Here is a 20,682-nt window from a genome sequence, read left to right as displayed (position 1 = left end):
GTCGTTCAGTCATGTCCGACTCTTCATGACCCCATGGACCATAGCACGCCAGGCCTTCCTGTCCTGCGCTCTCTCCTGGAGTGTGCTGAAGTCCATATTCATTTTATCAGTGATGCTATCTAGCCATCTCATCCTCTGCCATCCCCTTCTCCTTTTGCCTTCAATCTTTCCCAGCATCCAGGTCTTTTTCAGTGACTTTTTAATTCAGGTGACCATTATGTCTACTACTGTGGGCAAGAATCCCTTAGAAGAAATGGAGTAGCACTCATAGTCAACAAAAGGGTGGGAAAAGCAGTACTGGGGTACAATCTTAAAAACGATAGAATGATCTCAGTACGAATCCAAGGCAAACCATTCAACATCACAGTAATTCAAGTCTATGCCCCAACCACTGATGCCGAAGAAGCTGAGGTTGATCAGTTCTACGAAGACCTACAACACCTTCTAGAATTAACACCAAAAAAAGATGTCCTCTTCATCATAGGGGATTGGAATGCTAAAGTAGGAAGTCAAGAAATCACCGGGATAACAGGCAGGCATGGCCTTGGTGTACAAAATGAAGCAGGACAAAGGCTAATAGAGTTTTGCCAAGAGAACATGCTGATCAGAGCAAACACTCTTTTCCAACAGCACAAGAGGCGACTCTACACATGGACATCACCAGATGGTCAATATCGAAATCAGATTGCTTATGTCCTTTGCAGCCAAAGATGGAGAAGCTCTATACAGTCAGTAAAAACAAGACCTGGAGCTGACTGTGGCTTCATGCTTTAGTTTGGACTTGAGCTAAGAGTAACCAGATACATAAATGGGATATAGAAATGTAAATATCCTGCAGCAATGATTTCAGCAACTGAATAGAAGTAATTAAAAACCCATTTAAGTTAAATAAGTGCTTCCCAGCATTTTGGGAATTGTGACAGTATTTTTCTCAACCCTCATTCTGTAGTAACAAAAGGTTAATCTTATGTATAGAATACTGGCTTATTCAAACTGTTGTAAGTCAATCATTGTCAGAGCTGTACTGTTTTAAAATCTTGCTACCTTTTCTCTTCAGATTCCTGATTACAGAAATGCAGTAATTGTAGCCAAGAGTCCTGATGCTGCCAAGAGGTAACTGCTTTTTAGTTTTTGACATGAATAAATATTACAGAATCTGCAAAATGCAGCTAATATTTCAGTGTATCAGGGCAGACAAATATTGATCCAGGACCTCTTAGCTCTAGAGATTGTAAGTGGTTGGTATGTGATGAATTGGAAAACTGATATGAGAAGATTTTGGTTCTTGTTTGTTTACAGAGAAAAGTGACGATGGGCAGTACCCAATGGTGACCATCAACAAGTGGCCATCTCCACCAATTCTGTTGCCCATCGCCTGCAGAATGGATTTAGTGCTTCTGCTGGCAACCCAAAACACGTGAAAATGCTCATTTCTGGAACAGGACGGGTCAACGGAGCTCGCAGAAGAAATTGGTGGGGCTGGCCACTTTCAGAATGGAAGTGCTGGTGGGCTCCATGTGTGGACAGTCACAATTGGGTACCGCCCTATGCTAGGAAACAGTGCTGACAAATGTTAGTGTCTAGTGAGAGGCACAGACAAACAGTCCTTTTCCCCCAGCGATGTAGTAGTGCACCAGGAACTTCTAGGAGTTAAGTTATGGGATTCTTTTGCATGCTTTCCTACTACACAACCAATGGGAATCCTCAAAATATATTGATCTGTAGGATGTTTGATTCATTCCTTCTAAACTGTAGAGAGCTCAGCCATAGGAGAAGAGGGTGAAAAGAGATCTTCATAATGTAATTTCATAGGCACGAACCCAGGACCAATGTTTTTACAGGGTGGCCGCCTGAATGCTGTATCAGTGCTCAATGTGGCAGGTATAAGGTGTAGGGCTAAGAGCCTTTTAAACATTGCTGAGTAACCATTTCTATGGAGGAGTTTATCCATTGCCTACCTGATGAGCAGCTCTGATGTCCCCCTTTCCTTGAAATCCAAGATGGCGTGGCAGTTGATATAACTGCACTACCATCAACCTCTTTTGCCCTGGTGCAAGGCTCGTCTCCATCCCTTTCCACGTTTTTGCACTATTGGAGAACTTAGCTGTGCTACTCTGCTACACAGTCATACTTTATACTGGCCTAGGCCTTCACCTTGGACCATCTGGGGGAAACGTAGAATAAAGAGTTGCGATCAACCCACCCAAGCCTATAGAAAAACAGTTTTGTGTGTCCACTGCTTATTTAGTGGTATCATTCTTCAATTAATACCAAGAAAAAGTCTTCTGTAGAGTCTTCTGCTGGATCCCTGCCCACTTAAATGAAATGCCTGGTAGCTCCTGGTAACCTTGAGGTAGCCCCTCATGGTCAAAGTTGTTTAACTTTCTAACTATGGTAACCTCGTGTCATGAGCACAAATGATCTTTTATGGATGCAGCAGCGGGCAGATGATATGAAATTCAGGCTCTCACAAAAGTTCAGATGAGCTCCCTAGAAGCCATACACATCATCCTTCACAAATGGAAATGCCAGCCTCCTCCGTGCATCCATAAGTGGTTGAAGGAACTTGATGTCCTTAGCTGTAAGAAGAGTATGTGCTTTCAGGAACAGAGGCAACCAAGAAGCTTTTGGAAAGACCATTCCTGGAATACTTTGGACATGAATCACTTTGGAATACTTTTTTCTGTTTCCTTTCTCATATCTTTGGTTCAGCTAATATCAACAGATAATATGAATTTATTGCAAAGAGGGGAGGAGTGGATGGATATGGTGGTGCTGGCATATGACGGTGTTTTCCTTGGATATTGTTGGTAAATTAATCTAACCTTAATAGGAAAAGGATCACTTCTTGCCAGTGTTTGACATGCTTCCAGAATAAATAGCATCTGACTTTCATGTTAAGGTGGCAAGAGTTGAATGTGCATCAGGGCTCTTTTGCTGAACTATTTCACTTTTCACCATAGTTTTTTTAACTTAATTTTTCTCAAAAGAAGTTCAAAAACAATGATGAAGAGCATAATTAGTAAGCATTAACTATTTTTTGTTGAAAAGCAAACAAACAGGTCCAGAAACACCTTTCCTAGGCTGAATCCTGTTTTACTGAAGCATGTGGAACTGAACCAAAGCAAAGGGCTTTTCAGCAGGAAGGTCTTGCATGCCATTAATATGCTGCTATGTTCATGCAGGGCCCAATCTTATGCTGAGCGGCTGCGGCTAGGACTGGCGGTCATCCATGGGGAAGCTCAGTGCACAGAGCAAGACATGGATGATGGACGACACTCTCCCCCAACAGTAAAAAATACTACACTGCACACTGGTCTGGAGCTGCCCTGTACGTTGTTGCATTTTTCTGTCTTTTTGTTTGCTGTTTGTTTTGTTGGGCAAGACGTTCTAACATGAGAGCTCACCTGAGTTCTCAACTGAAGAAACAAAAGCAATAAATTGTCAAAGTGCATAGTAGCAATCTAAAGACAGAAGCAGTATCGGAGCTTCTAAATTAGAAATTATGTACATACCAAGGGGTAGTCTTCCAGATGTCAGTTGATACCTTTGCTTAGATACAGCCGAGGTGTTGAGCAAACTAAGCCCTAGTTTCCACTGAAGCAGTAAACCTGCATCTGCGTTGTACTGTTTCACACTGCAGGTGGGGGATTATGTGATGGAATGCTCCTCAATTAAAAAAAAGTCCCTGTACATAAAGAAGTAGCAAGTCAAGGAGAAGGGGCCTGCCTAGGCTCCTCCTTTGCATCTAGTGTTCTTCGTTCAGGGGTAAAAATTGTAAGGGAAATCTTTCAATCAGCTGAGCACTACCTTCAGTCTGATACAGCCTGGGCACAAGTTTGCTGCCTTAGGACTAGGGCAAAGAGGACAGGATTTGGAGATAGGAATGTAGACAGGTCTGAAAAGCAGTCAATTGAAGCGGCCTTCTGGTACTATAGGCAGTTTTAAAGATGGCTCATGTATCCTCTGCGCACCGTGCAGTGCTGTCTAACTAGGAACGAGGCACTAAGCCAGGGAAAATTGGTTCTTCGCATGTTTGGTTCTGCAATGGATTATATGGATAAATATCTCATTGTGAAGTAGGAATTTCTGTTGCTACAGGGGAGGTTGTAGAAAAGCCCTGCTATATATAAAAAAAACAACAACAACTCATAAGTGCATGGCAAATTAAAAGGGACTGGAGCTAGGAGAGATGCAGGTGGTAGTACCACCTCTGAAGTCCTAACATCCCTGTTGTGCAGAGTTTTCCTCCATTTTTGTCTAGTTGCCAAGAAGGTTCTGGAAGAGAATTCTGAAGAGGCCACTGTGTGGTGACACAAAGAATCACTCGGAGAACCAAAGTTACAAGGAAACAATTCTGTGATCCACCCCCTCTTCCTTCCTTCCTTCCTTCCTTCCTTCCTTCCTTCCTTCCTTCCTTCCTTCACGCTTCTGTTATAGAGCAAAAGCACATTATATATGCTTGTCTAAACTGTTTTGCTTTGCTATAAAAATAGCATACTGGAAATGTAGTGTTATCTTTATTTGGTGAGTCAGAACTTTTTCTCCTGTGTTAAAATGAAGCTACCTGAATGTGTTAGTCTTCAACAAAAACAATTGTGTGGTTCTCTTTTGCATGCTCCATTAAGTTTTTTTGTATTAGTTTTAATAATGATCTATTTATTCTCTGGGATACAGTCACATTCTGTTTACTAAAGTCCACCTGTGACTTGGTTAACTCCAGTAAAAATGATGCAACCCTACTCCTTACCTTAAAATCTTTAGTTAACATCTTATATTTTGAAGGGCTGAGCAGTGATTGCCACTCCGTATTATTTAAGCAATAATAAGATGAAGTGCTGTGTAAAGTTATCTGGCCTCAAATAACGTGTGCTGCTTAAATCTGGGGAGCAACATTTCCTTGCAAGGACTATTGTACTGAATAGCATATTTGTCCCCATGTTCTCTTTTCATATTTTTGTGTTCTATCGCTTTCTCAGTACAAAATCTTCAGTAAACTTCAGAATTTCCTGTGAATCTTAGTGTTGCATACAACTGACTATAATACAAGGATTTCACAATACACTAAAATAATGAATTCCTGTATACATTTACTATCATTTTACATTTACTATTAAAATTTAAAACTAATGACTTCCAGCTGTAAGTGCGTAGGCTCTCCACGCAATCAGGAACTCTGCATGATTGCACTTCCCAGTCGCATGGAAAGCCTACAGCTCCCCTTTCAAACATGCAGATCTCTGAGGAGAAGCCCATAGGGTTTGTGGGATGGTCTCGGCTTACCTTTCAGTTTTTCCAGCCCCTCAGTTTGTTGGTCTGTTATGACGGTGGTTTTTTCTGTTGTATTTTCTACGAATAATGCTATTTATGGCTCTTATATGCCACTCCTGAAACCAGTTGGATGGAGGGCGATTTAGAATGTTAAAAAATAAAGTAAATAAAATGTTGGGGCAGGGCCATCGAGTAAAGCCCTGCCTCTCCTCTTCACTTGTTGGAAGTATGTGTGGAGGAGGTTGTTTGTACACCCCTATTGTGACCTGCCCTGGGTCACCTACAGTACTTCATGGTCAAACAGGTACCTGAATCTATGTCATCTACATTCAAATTGAATGCTTTCCCCCTGCAGTCACGGCCTCCCAAGTTTCCTCAAGGGAGGCTGTACCAAAGCTTTCCTGACTTCTCTCTAATAACCAGCACACTGCTGCTTGAGCTAACCTTCAGCATCCTGCAAATGGAGGAAGGATTTAAGTGGTCACATCATGACATGATATATTTGAATGGCCAATGTGGGTACACTGTTTCCATTTGTAGTGACAACTTTGTGAAATGCTATAAAGAGGTACTCTTATAACAGTGGTTACAATCTTTTAACTAAGGGTCTCTGATACTTTACACGTACAAAAACAGAAGTGTTACTGAATTCAGTCCATTCAGATGGAGTCTACATTCCTGGGCTTTTTACATAAATCAGTAGGTTTCTACATCGAAAACATTTTTTTTTCTATATTGAGATGAACCAAGGAGAAAGAAACCAGCCATGTTGATACTGGGATTTATTCTGCCTCCTATTAGAGCAATGTGATTATTTTCTTCTTAAATGCTAGGTGAACAAAGGCTTGTTTCTTTATTCTTTAGAGATAATTGTTCAAGTAAGGGAGAAACTTTCTAAAAACTGGGTAGGTCTGCACCCTTGACTACTGTTCCATTTTTTTTAAAGCACGCATTTTAATAAGTTGGAAGAAATGCGTGAACTGCTTCTAATACTGGTATCATTTCTTTTGTAGCTAAGAGTTCAGATTTAACTGGAAATGCTTTGTCTCTGTTTATGGTAATATGAGATTATCAGTTGAAGTAGCATTTACCAGAAAAATCATGCTGAATGTCTGTTGCTCAGCTGAGCTCATTGTCCTGAGTGGTGGTCTCTCTCTTGTCCATTTGATGTAAACAGAATCTCTGTTCTTAGATGCCAGTTTAAGCTGGAAGCCACAAATAACCCTTTAGGTGTTGTATAGTTCAGTATATCTACCAGGAGGCTTTTATTACTACCTAAACAAAATTCTAAATCTATGCGGATAGGTAGATAAATGTTTATCTTTCCAAGTCTGATTCTGGTTTGATTAAGTCTGCAATCTTAGACACTTACTGGGGAGCAAGCCCCATTGAACACAGTGGAGCTTACTTACAAGTAAATATTACAAGGGTTGTGCTCTCCTGCTTTCATCTTTAGCATAGGAACGCCATTTTCTTAACACCCCATGACCTCAGTGTATTGGTAAGATGGCAAAAGAGAACTCTCATCAAGGATCTGCTGAATCAGGATTAAGTTATCTGCATAAATGCTGGATATGATAATATGCAACATTGTTGGGATATTACAAAATCAATTCCTTTGCTAAATGCCTGAATTATTTTGGCAGACTTCTTCCTGATAAGGCTTGATGGCAGTGTGTATAAATTGTGTGTATACTTTGTCCTAGTCTGAATATTTTGCTCCTATCACTAAATGTCACTCTTTTATTGCATTTTTTTTTAAAAAAATAGCCAACCAGCTAGTCCTCAGGACATTTTAAACCTCAAATGCAAATGTGTTTACTGATATGCTGACACATGCAGAGAACTTGCGGTGTATCGGAGGGTAGAACTTACTCTTTTTAAAGGATAGCTATAATGGGTCTTGTGCAAAACTTTGTGTGTTGATAACATTCAGTCAGAATTGCTTTTATTGGACAAAGGGTTGTAAGTATTTGTTATAGAAAATCTTTTATTGTTCACCCCTCCAGAATCTGTCTAGATGTGGAGCAGTATATCAGTGTTGTAAATAACGCAAATAAAATAAAATACAACAAATAGCCTTAATTATCCTATCTTTCAATTAGGTGAGGTAAAATGAGCACCATTAAGTCCGATAGGAGGACTATGTTATACATTAATTTACAAAGCATGAAAGATGTATATATACATACTATGTTAAAGTTATAATTTTAAGATGTTGTTCTTTTTTCCTTAGTGATGATGGCCAAAGAGAAACCACCAATTACAGTAGTTGGAGATGTTGGAGGTAGAATTGCCATCATTGTGGTAAGGAACAAAAAGGCCAAGAGGGTGAATGGGATTTTCCATGGTTTCATCTCCTCTCAATTATTTATACCTGGATGTAGCTGGGATTTCAGTTCTGGGCTAGAAGCCATAAGTTGATTGTTTGTGCTGGGACACTAAATAGTTATGCTGTATCCTCTTGTTTCACTTTTTCCCTGCTTAATTAAACGAGGACGTTGTACTCCAGTATCAAGTGTTTACTTTGGTGTAGATTCCAGAAATCTTCCTATTTGATTAAATGTGTAAAGAAAACCCAAATCTGATGGACAGTAATACCTTACTGAGCGCCAGTTTGTTCAGAATTACATGTTGGGCCCCCAGGAAAAGAGTCTGGGTGCAGCCGTATTCCCATTTGGAGGAGTGATTGTTTCAAGGTACAAGGGTAGACAGCTTAGCTTTACAAGCATGCATAGTGTGCATGTTGCCTCTGTGTCATAGGATTCCATAAGAGCAAGTTGGGGGGGGGGAGCAGAGAGGGCTTAGTCTGCTCTTCAACTAATGGTAACTCTAGCAGGGATTTGGTATGCTTTTTCAGCATTTCACATCCTCCTAACCATACATCTAAGGTACTGCAGTCTGTACTGGTTTCCCAGGAGTCCACATGGCTGGCATGGCCTTGTGCAGAAGCAGTGCATGATATGTAGTCTGTATGGCTAGCATCCCACAGCACAAAGTTGTCTTGGTGAAAACACGCCTGCCTTTCTACAGGATACTTCTTGAGGTCCCAGTTGTGCTCTACAGCAGTTGCAACCAGGAGCAAAAGAAGCTGTATTCTGAACCTACTCTTGGGAGAGAGGTGCCCAATGCCAGCAGTGCATCCAAAGCCATTTTTGTGTTCTCAAAGATCTCCTTAGCCATTGGACTTCCAGTCCCGAAGAAATGGTTTCCATGCATATTTTATGAACAACAGTCTTTCAGCCATCTTTGAAAAGGTTTGCTTCAGGTATATTTTTATTCACTGCAGTAACTGAGCCCTAGTTTAGGATATTAATATAAAATTTGTTGTTCAGTCATTAAGTTGTGTCCAACTCTTTGTGACCCCATGGACCATAGCTTTCCTCCCAAGGAGCAAGCGTCTTTTAATTCCATGGCTACAGTCACTGTCTGCGGTGATCTTGGAGCCCAAGAAAATAAAATATGTCACTGCTTCCATTTCTTCCCTTTCTATATGCCAGGAAGTGATGGGGCCACATGCCATGATCTTAGTTTTTTTAATGTGGAGTTTCAAACCAGCTTTTGCACTCTCCACTTTCACCCTCAACAAGAGGCTCTTTAGATCCTCTTCGCTTTCTGCCATTAGGGTGGTATCGTCTGCGTATTTGAGGTTGTTGATAATTCTACTGGCAATCTTAATTCCGATCTGTGATTGATCCAACCCGGCGTTTCTCATGATGTACTCTGCATATAAATTAAATAAGCAGGGCGACAATATACAGCCTTGTCGTACTCCTTTCCCAATTTTGAACCATTCGGTTGTTCCATGTCCGGTTCTTACTGTTGCTTCTTGACCCTCGTACAGGTTTCTCAGGAGACAGGTAAGGTGGTCTGGTACTCCTATCTCTTTCAGAATTGGCCAGAGTTTGTTGTGATCCGCACAATCAAAGGCTTTAGTGTAGTCAATGAAGCAGAAATAGACTTTTTCTGGAAATCTCTTGCTTTCTCCATGATCCAGCGAATGTTGGCCATTTGATCTCTAGTTCCTCTGCCTCTTCGAAACCCAGCTTATACTTCCCGGTTCACATGCTGCTGAAGCCTAGCTTGTAGGATTTTGAGCATCACCTTGCTGGCATGTGAAATGAGCGTAATTGTGCGGTAGTTTGAACACTCTTTGGCATTGCCCTTCTTTGGAATGGGAATGTAAACTGACCTTTTCCAGTCTTGCGGCCACTGTTGAGTGTTCCAAATGTGTTGGCATATTGAGTGCAGCACTTTAACAGCATCATCTTTTAGGATTTTAAATAGCTCAGCTGGAATACTGTCATCTCCGCTAGCTTTGTTGTTAGTATTGCTTCCTAAGGCCCACTTGACTTCACTCCCTAGGATGTCCAGCTCAAGTTCAGTGACCGCACTATCCTGGCTATCAGGGACATTCAGATCTTTCCTGTATAGTTCTTCTGTGTATTCTTTCCACCTCTTCTTAATCTCATCTACTTCTGTTAGGTCCCTGCCTTCTTTGTCCTTTATCATGCCCGTCTTTGCACGAAACGTTCCCTTGAGATCTCTGATTTTCTTGAAGAGATCTCTAGTCTTTCCCATTCGATTGTTTTCCTCAATTTCTTTGCATTGTTCATTTAAGAAGGCCTTCTTGTCTCTCCTTGCAATTCTCTGGAAACTTGCATTCAGTTGGGTATATCTTCCCCTTTCTCCCTTGCTTTTCGCTTCCCTTCTTTCCTCAGCTACTTGTAAAGCCTCCTCAGACAGCCACTTTGCTTTCTTGCATTTCTTTTTCTTTGGGATGGATTGAGTTGCTGCCTCCTGAACAATGGTACGGACCTCTGTCCATAGTTCCTCAGGCACTCTGTCTATCAGGTCTAATCCCTTAAATCTATTCGTCATCTCCACTGTATATTCATAAGGGATATGATTTAGGTCATACCTGAATAGTTTAGTGGTTTTTCCTACGTTCTTCAATTTAAACCAACATTTTGCAATAAGAAGCTCATGATCTGAGCCACAGTCAGCTCCAGGTCTTGTTTTTACTGACTGTATAGAGCTTCTCCATCTTTGGCTGCAAAGGACATAAGCAATCTGATTTCGATATTGACCATCTGGTGATGTCCATGTGTAGAGTCGCCTCTTGTGCTGTTGGAAAAGAGTGTTTGCTCTGATCAGCGTGTTCTCTTGGCAAAACTCTATTAGCCTTTGTCCTGCTTCATTTTGTACACCAAGGCCATGCCTGCCTGTTATCCCGGTGATTTCTTGACTTCCTACTTTAGCATTCCAATCCCCTATGATGAAGAGGACATCTTTTTTTGGTGTTCGTTCTAGAAGGTGTTGTAGGTCTTCGTAGATCCGATCAACCTCAGCTTCTTCAGCATCAGTGGTTGGGGCATAGACTTGAATTACTGTGATGTTGAATGGTTTGCCTTGGATTCGTACTGAGATCATTCTATCGTTTTTGAGATTGTACCCCAGTACTGCTTTTCCCACCCTTTTGTTGACTATGAGTGCTACTCCATTTCTTCTAAGGGATTCTTGCCCACAGTAGTAGATATGATGGTCACCTGAATTAAATTCGCCCATGCTTGTCCATTTTAGTTCGCTGATTCCCAAGATGTCAGTGTTCAATCTTGCCATCTCATGTTTGACCACCTCCAGCTTACCTTGATTCATTGATCTGACATTCCAGGTTCCTAAACAATATTGTTCTTTACAGCATTGGACTTTCTTTTCACCACCAGACACATCCACAGCTGAGTGTCCTTTCGGCTTTGGCCCAGCCGCTTCACTCTTTCTGGCGCTACTTGGAAATTCCCTCTGCTCTTCCCCAGTAGTATATTGGACACCTTCCGACCTGAGGGGCTCATCTTCTGGCATCATATCTTTTAGCCTTGTGATACGTTCCATGGGGTTTTCTTGGCAAGAATACCAGAGTGGGTTGCCATTTCCTTCTCCAGTGGACCACATTTTATCAGAACTCTCCACCATGACCTGTCCGTCTTGGGTGGCCCTGCACGGCATAGCTTATGGCTTCACTGAGTTACACAAGCCCCTTCGCCACAACAAGGCAGTGATCCATGAAGGGGTAATATAAAATCCCTGCTACTAAAATATGTGCTGGCAATGTACTTGATATTTTCATCCATAACTCTAGGTAGACACTGAAGCATCTTCAGATGATTCTGAATTTACAGAAGTCGTTACGGTCTGTGGAGTATGGGAGCAGTTCCAGCTTGTTAGTAACTTCCAGATTTTAATTGGTATTTGCTTTGCTTCTCAGGATGACATCATTGATGATGTGGAAAGTTTTGTAGCAGCTGCAGAAATCCTGAAAGAGCGTGGTGCTTACAAGATCTTCATCATGGCCACTCATGGGCTTTTGTCTGCAGATGCGCCCCGTCTAATTGAAGAGTCATCAATTGACGAGGCAGGTCTCTATAGGCTGTAGATTAATACTTGGGCCTCTTGCCTATACAGAGTAGTGTATTCTTTCTGTTTTAAAATATCCGCTTAAGGATCAAATGAGCAGAAATTTGTGCATGGAGTACAAGGCCATTGCATGTGTTCATTATGTAATTGGAAGGAAGGTTCATTTGGGTTAACGAACTGTGCTGAAATTGTCATTGGTTTGTCACTCCAGGAAAAATGATTGGCTTAAAACCAAACCTTACAAATAGGGATCCCCTGAGGTTTATTTTTTTCCCTTTTTAAGAAGCCCTTTTTCCCATTGTGACCTGAGGTCTGCCTGCTCTCCTTCTCACGTTCAGCACAATTTATTCTTCCCACTGCCATAGTTCAGTACTTTCCAGACTATGGAAATATAGAGCTGGGCTATGGCAGCTTCCTGTCTCAATAAACTCACTCTTCTGACCTTAACATTTTTTCCCCACCAAGAGAAATGCTGTGTTGTAGTGTCTCCCAGTCTTCTTTGTCTCTATCTTAGTGTTGGGGAAAGGAGGGAGAAGCACTATGAGTAGCCGCAATAATGCAGGTGCATTTCTCCAATTAGGAAAACACAGCAGAGCGCTATGATGGCAGTCCTTGTGGTGCATTTTGTCTTCCGGCCTTAGGGCTTTAAGAGCCAAGTCGAGATCTCTAAACTCACCTACCTATATGCAGCACTGCGTTCTCTATCCTGGCACCAAATGCCACAGGAAATCTTAGGGCTAATAGGATTAGGCCTGTTTAAGTAAAGTGGCTACTGTGCTACTAGATTGATCTTGAATCCTGGGCTATAAGCAGACGCGTATTGAAGGCCCGAGCTACCATTCTTCAGTCAATGTAAATTGTTGTCATTTTTAAGGGAGTGAGTACTGGGGAGCTTATTTCTCATTGTTGCTTTATACAATTTAATTCTGTTGGCTTCTCGCCACTGGTGACAAAGTCAGTGCTTGTTGGAGAGAAGCAGGTTGTATGAATCTGCCCCTGGACACGCAGTGCTGTGATGAAAGGAACTCCTCCCTTGCTGTAAGATTCTTCACTTGGTAGTTAGTGATGTTCTAGTTTTGAGGCATTTCGATGGTTGTACAAGTATGTAAGGCAACGGAAAGGGCTTTTTCAGGGCATCACTGGCTAGATCGATATTTAGCTATTACTTATAAAAGTTGGTTGTTGAACCTCTTGCAGCCCAAGGGACTAATTCCATTTTGAAGAAGCTCTTGCGGGCTATGTTCTGGTGGTGGGCAAATTCCAAACAACCAGCATATTTTAGCTTAAAGCTTTTATTGCCAGAAGCTAAGCTTTAGGAGAGGCATTTCAACCTTTTAAAATTGGGGAAAGGTACAAAAGCTGGGAAACCACTGTGGGTGGATCAGTGGGCAGGGAAAATGGGGGGGTGGCCATCTGAAGGACCCTGATGGGCTGGATTGGGACCTCAGGTGGGCCAGATTTGGTTGCTAGGCCTGAGGTTCAACATTCCTGTTCTAGAACATCTTTCAGTTTTAGTTTCCCTTGTAGTCTTGCAGTAATTGTATTAACTGCACCCCAATGTTCAGTTAATACAATTGTATTAACTTCACATACTTGCATTGGATGCCCAATTGGACATCCAATACTAATACCTTAAATCTGGCTGTAATCTCTCATGATACAGAGTTTTAAATACATACACAATCTGGTGTCCCATGGATAATACCAAAGAACATCTGGTTTGATTTGGATTTTTTGGTTTTTAGAGCCAGATTCTGTCCTTTGTGTATCAGCCATGTTTTCTTATGTTTTTTCCTTTCCCATACATTGGTAGGTGGTGGTCACCAATACAGTTCCTCATGAAGTGCAGAAACTGCAGTGTCCCAAGATCAAGACCGTGGATATCAGTTTGATCCTCTCTGAAGCCATCCGCCGAATCCACAACGGGGAGTCCATGGCTTACCTCTTCCGCAACATTACCATGGATGATTAGATTATTTTTGTCATTCTACTATCTGGTTTCCTCAAATAGATGGGAGAAATGTGCATGAAAAAGCAGTGCCATAAAATTGATAGTGTATTATTTAGGGGGTGGGGGGAGTTTTATAATGGGTCTGGGTATTGACTGATGCCATGAGACCTGAGAATCTGAATTTTACTGGTCTAACAGTCCTCTCTCTGGAGGCTGTTGGATCAGGATGCAAATAGGCATTGGAGTCTGTTTTAAATAGTTTGGATGATACTCGTGGTGGCCTTTTGCTCCTGTTAAACTGAGTGTGTCACAAAGAGGGCAATTGGGGTTGACCTCAGAGGCTTACCGAGATTTGACTTACTCCACAAATTCTCTAGACCTACACATCCTCAAGTTACTTGGAAGAAAGCGTGCTTCTTGCACTGGTCATATGTGCAATGCCCTCTTGTCTTGAGAACCATTCTTAATCTCATGGATGTAGCAGAACTTCCTTTTGTGAAATCATCTGCAAATAGATTCATTTTATGGCAACCTAGTAATTTCATCAGCAATAACATAGCATGATGCTAAGTGGTTCCAAAATTGTAGTAGAAACTAGAATGTGCCACCACTCCTCCTTTACAGAGCACTAGGCGCTAATCCTGCCTAACTGGCATGTAAGAGGGGTGTAGGACTTCTATGATACCTGTTACAGTTTGTGAGTAAAGTGTTAAAATTAAGCACAGTCTAAGGAGATTTGCCTTGGTGGTATTCTGTATTCACACAAGGCCCTAGATTGAGCTCATTCTCCAGAAAGTATGGAGAAATCCATGCAGTACCTTCCTGTGTCTTTCATATCTGTATTTCCTGATGCAAAACCGTTAACGTAGTAAAATGGTACTTTGTGAATCTTTTGTCTTAGAAGAGATCAGTCTATATTACTATGTGTTAACATTAAGGTCTTTCCTGGGGTGCTTCAGCCTGCTTCTCAAAGCAGTGGCTCTTACACATTTTATTAAGCAGGCATATAGAATGTAATATCTACTTGGGACTGTCTATTAGATGCCAGCCTCTAGCTTGGGAATGGAACTGCCTACCCTTTGAGCTTTGTTTCCTACCCACCTCAACACTTCCTACGATCTCGTGTTCCACCCATAAGATTCCTGCAATACTCTAGCAGATCCCCTGCAATTTTGGGAAATCGCTAATCTAATTCCTATGGATCATCAAGAGTTCAATACCTCAGGAGTAGATCTTGCGGTCAAATCATTGTTTTTTAAAAAAAATCTCTTGGTCGTTTTATAAGAATGAATAACATATGCATATGACAGCAAAAGTGCTGCATATTTCCCCCCAGATGACTATAGAATAGGACTTAGATCTTCTAGAATCTAAAGTTATTTCTAAATTGCTAACATTTTTAAGGTCTGCTTTCTTCAAGAGATTTCACAAAACCACCTAGTATAATGCTATTTTCTTGAATGATGGTTTTGTCCAAAAAAATCAAGAATGTAATATTTGCCAATCTGTAAAGGGGCAAGGAAAGGTTAAGTTCAGGTGATGGTTCCTGCTTGACTTCCTGACTGGTGGCAGAACTGAAAGGCTGAGCTGCTATAGAGATGCAAGGCAAAGGAAGCAAAGCCTGATGCCACCCACCATGCTGATCTGGCAGTGCCTTCTGAGGGAGCCTCTGCAGCATGACCCAGCCCTCGTTTCTCTAGCTCCTTTACTCTGCAGTGGTTTTCATTGGTTCACTCAGTTCAGCCCTGTTTGCTTTAGGCCCTAATGCTCCCTCAGGTTTTCTGGATCTATATACCCTGTATCTTGCAACTGTTCAATTGAAGGGAGAATTGTATCTGGGTCAGCTTCTCCCACATGATGATGATGGAGTGAAAGGAGAAAAACCATATTTGGTGAAATCTTGCCCGTAAGGGTTGACATGATGGGTGCAGGAGCCCTGACAAACCACACACCTCTGGCTATAGTTCTTCTCCAGCTTGCAGAAACCTCTTGCCAGGTCAGTCCTTTTCTTCAACAGCTCATAGCTCCTCATGTTGCTGTGTGAGTGCTTTTCCCAAGCACTGGTTTCTTCTTGGCCTCTTCAGCCCCACCAGTCCTTCCTCCACCCTCAGGCACTGTTTAATCTGTCGTTTTCCTTTAGCCAGCCTCTCTCTGGGCTCAGTGCTCCTTTGTTTCCCTGCTTCCTGCTAGGAGTGGCTTTGGGCATTGCACGAAGTACCTAAAAGAGGATGCATGACTTAGGCATGCTGCTTTTACAATGTAATGAGTGAAGTCATGGAGAGTTCCAGGTACTCATTGCCACTATGGACCTGTAGTGGAAGCATGGAAAAAGAATGTACAGCCTGACCTTTTAATACTCTTTGTAACAGCCGAAGCCACTTAAGGTGCGTGCAGTCCTATCAGGATGCCCATCGGCCTCTGAATGTGGAGGCTGACAGTAATCCTGTAGAGACGGGGAGGAGTGTGGAGTCAATCTTCATCTCTGTGCTCCTCCCGCTCTGTATTTTTTGCTAGATGGGCTTTTTTGCCCATCTAGCTGGGGTCTGTGGAGTGGGAGGGACGGAGGCTGGTGAGGCCAGAGGATTCTTTGTAAGCCAGTTTCCCTCATCTCCTCCCTTCCCCACCCACAGAACCAGCCCCTTTCCCTTCTCTCTGAAGTTGCCTTTGCAACCTTGGAGAGGCAGTAGGCATGGTTCTCTCCACAACAGCTGCGACGGGGAGGGCGAAGGGGTGGGGAGCTTGGAGTCCAGGGTTCAAGGTTGGAGCACTGTCTCCGACCTCAGATCCAGGAATCCGAAGCATCTTACAGCCTCTGAGATGCTGTCTAGAGGCCACAGAATTGCTCTCCCCCTTGCTTATGCAGTTTTTCCTATCTCAGCCCCTCACAGTAAGATCTGTTATTAACTAGATTGACCTTACTGAAGCTGAACACTCTTGAATACTCTGTTCTGCACTGTTGGAATTTTTATACCATAAGTTATCTGTCCTGAGCATTAAATGTTGAGAAGGCTATAAATAAGTAAACTGTTTCATTACCTCATCAGCTAGAACACTAATAAGCATTCTGTGACATCATAGCCGTTCAACCAATTGCTGCTGGAGGCTTCAATATCATGGATTTTTTTTAGTGCATTAAAATATAGACTGCAGGATCTTGAGAACTCCCAAATACCTGCACTGAAAGAAAGAGGAGGAAGAAAAAGATACTGTTATGGTCTAACCGATTCGAAAAATATATGAGCAAGTATGTGGCTAGTTCACTCATAGAGTTTAATCTGTATCAACAGCCACATTCTAAGAACTGTTGCAACAAAGCAGAGCTGTACCAACAGTCTTGGCAATGGTATGCTAAAACTGCAGCAACATTACACCTATCACCGGCTTCACATACACTAGCACTGGAGTTTAAGTGCCTTAAGTGTGGAATGGTAATGCTAACCCACATTAGTGGTTGTGAGAACTGGGCATGGTGTACTTTCCAGACTGATTAACTGGGAACAATTTGTAATGTAGATACTCTTCAGACTATCACCCCTAACTGCTCAGAAACACAGATGAGGCTGTCAAGAGAGACTATGCAGACTGTTTTCTCAGCGTATCATTGTCCTTCAGCTTTTCCCTACATATTTTCCTCCCACTCCAGCACAGTTAAATATATTTCAATGCATATAAAAGGGAAACAAGATGACTGCCAAGACCAGGGACGGCCTTGACTGATCAGGAAGCGAAGGCAACTCAGTTTATGTATGCAAAAATGCACAACTACCTTTCTGTCTCATATTGATTCCATAGGTATGTATTTCTGGACACAAGGACACCTTGTTGAGACTAGTTTACAAGTTTTACGCCCTCTCAGATGGCTCTCAACATAAGCATACCTTGGAATAGGCTCACAGTGATTTTACTGTAAATGCTGAGCATTAAAGAAAACATTACCATACTTAGTTCATTGCTATGATTTTTATGAGCTTGGGTTCAAAGTTTGATATATTTCTAATGTTAACAGAATGTACTTTTAAAGTATTAATGGCATTGCCTAAAGTGAGGGTGAAGTCTGAAATGTTGTGATGTCTCCTTTGCTCTCAAATGGTTTCAGGTTTATGCTGGTTATTAGTTGCCAGTTTTTCAGTGATCGAAACAATCCATATACATGGTGGAGAGTAAAAAGGTCCATCTGTGCATTATCTGTACTGCTTTGTTCAAACAGTATATTGGGCTTTAATCTTTTAAGTAATTTGGCAGAGGAAATCTATTCATGAGACCCAGGAGTACAGCAAGAGTGGTGGCGGATTAGGATTAAAGTGATATGAAGGTGTTATGCATGGCATCTGCATTCCACGTGATGAGTTGTCATGGTATCAATCTGCCCATGCTAGACCTAAGGATTTTTCTTTGCGTAATCCAGTTACTGCTAGTTGGTGGGGCATTTTTTTAATCATATTGGCCTTCAAAAGAGATAAATCAGGGGAGCCTCTACCTTTCCATCACCTTGAGCTTTGGGGGAAGATTCTACCTCTTGTAAACAGTTGTCTTTTGAACTGATGAATTTTATTTTATTTTTCACTAATTTAGATGGTCTTGTGGGAGCTTACTTTGTCATAATTATCCAAGTATTGGAGAGCTCATTCAAACTGTGGCTCCTTCTTTTCTTTTTTCTTTTTGGTATTGCCCTTCTTGCTTTTGATGATCTCCAAAACGGAGTATAAAAGGAGGACTATGTCCTGTTTTGAGTAGCTATCAAAGCTGCAATGGCAAGGCTTGAAACAGATTTACAATCAAAACTGCTATCTAGTGATGTAATAATGATAAGGGGAATTCTTTGCTTTTTAAAATCAGATATTTAAAATAGTTTTGTTCAGATTTGTAACTATATCATTCTAATTTTTAAAAATTGCTTTGCCGTTTTAATAGCACAAGCAAATTCTCTTTCTCATTCTTCATCCTTGTTTTGCTGTGCCTCATGTCGATCAGGATGGCAGGGTGGTGCCACAAACCCGTTTTAATGCAATTGCTACTCTCCCTCTAAGCTAATCACAGGTGGGGGGAAGGGAAGATAATTCACACTTTTATCTTTCTGAGATATCCAGACAAAAGGCACTTAGCCCCACCACATCATCGGCCATAGAACAGCATAACATGGAACCTGACCCGAAATTCACAGAGTGGGCAAAACCAAGGGGCCGAGAACAACTGCAGTATGGGCAAATGTCCAGCAGCCTTTCTGCATGCTCAGACCAAGCACGCCTCAGCTGCATTTTATCCTTTACAAATGTGCATGATACCCTATTTAGGCTTTATCTGTTGACAACAATACAGTTTCCTGTCTTGACCTGTTTTGGGGTAGAGGGCAAAAATGCTGCTGTTTGCTCCCCGTTTCCCATTCAGAAAAGAGTGGGTGTTTGTACCACAGGAGCTGAGGTGGCTGTGTTGTCATTAACATCACAGGGACTTTCCATTGGTAACAGCATTCCATTATAGCAAAGATAATAGCAATTGTCCCTCTATCTTTCCGTACAAAACACTCAGAAAATGCAATACCTCCACAATGGAAGTGTTAACTTGAAGGAAGGTGTGTGAACTGTAATGCACGTTCAAGTGCAATTCAGATCCATTAAAATCAGAAGGAATTTCGCCACTGGCTGTGGATTACATCCCCTTTAGTGCAACAACAAAAAGTGGATAACACAGAAAGGCCTTCAGTGTGCCCAAGGAAACTGAGAGCTGTATCTGATTCTCACCTAATTCAGTGTCCAATAGAACCCAGACACTTCTTTGCCGAACCAGAATGCAGTTCAATAGGGGCCTATTTCACAACATGTGAAAATGAAATGTGTTCATCTATACAGCTTATCCCATGATACCATCTCTGAACTCAGATGTAAACTTCCAAGACGTACTGGTCAGTGTCTCCTTTGTGCACACCTTGCTTCTTCAAGCAGCAGTTTTCATAATGTATCTGAAAAGTGTGGGGAGTGATGTATTCAGCATGTTCCTGTAGTGCTTAACCTCTATGAAAATATTATGCATTTCTTGGACCTGCGATAGTGCGTAATCCTTTTCTTGCTGGCTGCTGCTAGTTATTTTGGTTCAAAATTGTTTCCTCTGCGACTTTGTTGCAGGATTCCAGAATCACATGGAATCTATGCTAGCTAAGAGGCCTTGAGGAAGATGCAAAGGGTTATTCATTCTGTTTAATCCAAAGAGTCCTGTTGTTGTAATTTGGTTTGATGTAGTAACTAAAACTGGATTTACCAGTGACAGGGCTTACGGTCTTTGGACTTAGCTAGTGAAAGAGAACTTGCCATTCTTCCCCCACATAACCTGGGATTGCTTATGGAAACGTCTTGTGACTGCACAGCCCATAAAATAAAGCCAATGAAGCAAAACTGCAATTGAAGTTTTGAGAAGGTTGTTACAGATTCTTTGAAATAACTTGAGAGCTGCTGCTACTTATCTCAAATTGGAAATAGTACAAATGTCATTATCAGAGCAATTTCAGTTGTGTCAGCAATTATGGTGTGTTTATTGCTGTCTTGCAAATTATGTATAAACGGCACACAGAAATCACCTATGGCCCTCTGGCTTGTTATACATTTATTAGTGCGTAGAAAACTCCACTGAGCAAGTTCACTGTGACCTGTGTTTCTGCGAAGAGTTTGGCAAGGAGTTTAGCTCAAGCTGTGGTTCTCAAGGTTGAGGTTCACTGAACTAAAGGATACAGAGGGCACAAGAAACAAAGAGGATGATTTTGAGAAGGTAGCTGTGTTAAGTCTATTTCAGCAAAACCAACAAAGTCTTGTGGCACTGTGACATTCCTGCTCCAGGTTATACCTTCTTCAGCTTCCACCTGTTGAAACTGAAAACCCGCTCAGGATGTCTGACTCCACTTTGGTCAGTTGTCCTCCTTAACAAACAAAGCCTCCAGCCCATTTTACTCTCTGGGTTAAAGAGACACCCAATATGCTAATTGGTTCCTGAAATGTATTTTCTAATGGTAGGGCAATAAGCCAAACACACAGGATTTTGTATTAAAAACAAATAAAATT

The 20,682-nt window shown here is 41.7% G+C and overlaps 1 protein-coding gene across 7 annotated transcripts in view; it reads left to right on the top strand.

Moving 5' to 3' along the window:
* PRPSAP1 (phosphoribosyl pyrophosphate synthetase associated protein 1) overlaps positions 1 to 17,693 on the top strand; it is a 45,855-nt gene extending 28,162 nt beyond the window's left edge. For 5 of the 7 annotated variants that reach the window (XM_084838187.1, XM_084838184.1, XM_084838185.1 and 2 more), the window contains exons 7-11: positions 1,058 to 1,113; positions 3,186 to 3,331; positions 7,508 to 7,578; positions 11,537 to 11,683; positions 13,499 to 17,579. In XM_084838187.1, the coding sequence (XP_084694313.1) occupies positions 1,058 to 1,113; positions 3,186 to 3,331; positions 7,508 to 7,578; positions 11,537 to 11,683; positions 13,499 to 13,657 (579 nt within the window). In that variant the 3' untranslated portion in view covers positions 13,658 to 17,579. Of the gene's footprint in view, positions 1 to 1,057; positions 1,114 to 3,185; positions 3,332 to 7,507; positions 7,579 to 8,304; positions 8,529 to 11,536; positions 11,684 to 13,498 lie in introns of those variants that run through there. The other 2 variants (XM_084838186.1, XM_084838189.1) reach the window with 2 other exon arrangements.
* Positions 17,694 to 20,682: the final 2,989 nt, after the last annotated feature.

The sequence above is a fragment of the Heloderma suspectum genome, chromosome 2, assembly GCF_057233095.1.
Source record: "Heloderma suspectum isolate Gila_16-S chromosome 2, 16-S_ref, whole genome shotgun sequence".
Taxonomy (NCBI): domain Eukaryota; kingdom Metazoa; phylum Chordata; class Lepidosauria; order Squamata; family Helodermatidae; genus Heloderma; species Heloderma suspectum.
Note: the sequence above shows the minus strand (reverse complement) of the source record. Positions and strands in the feature narration are given on the sequence as shown.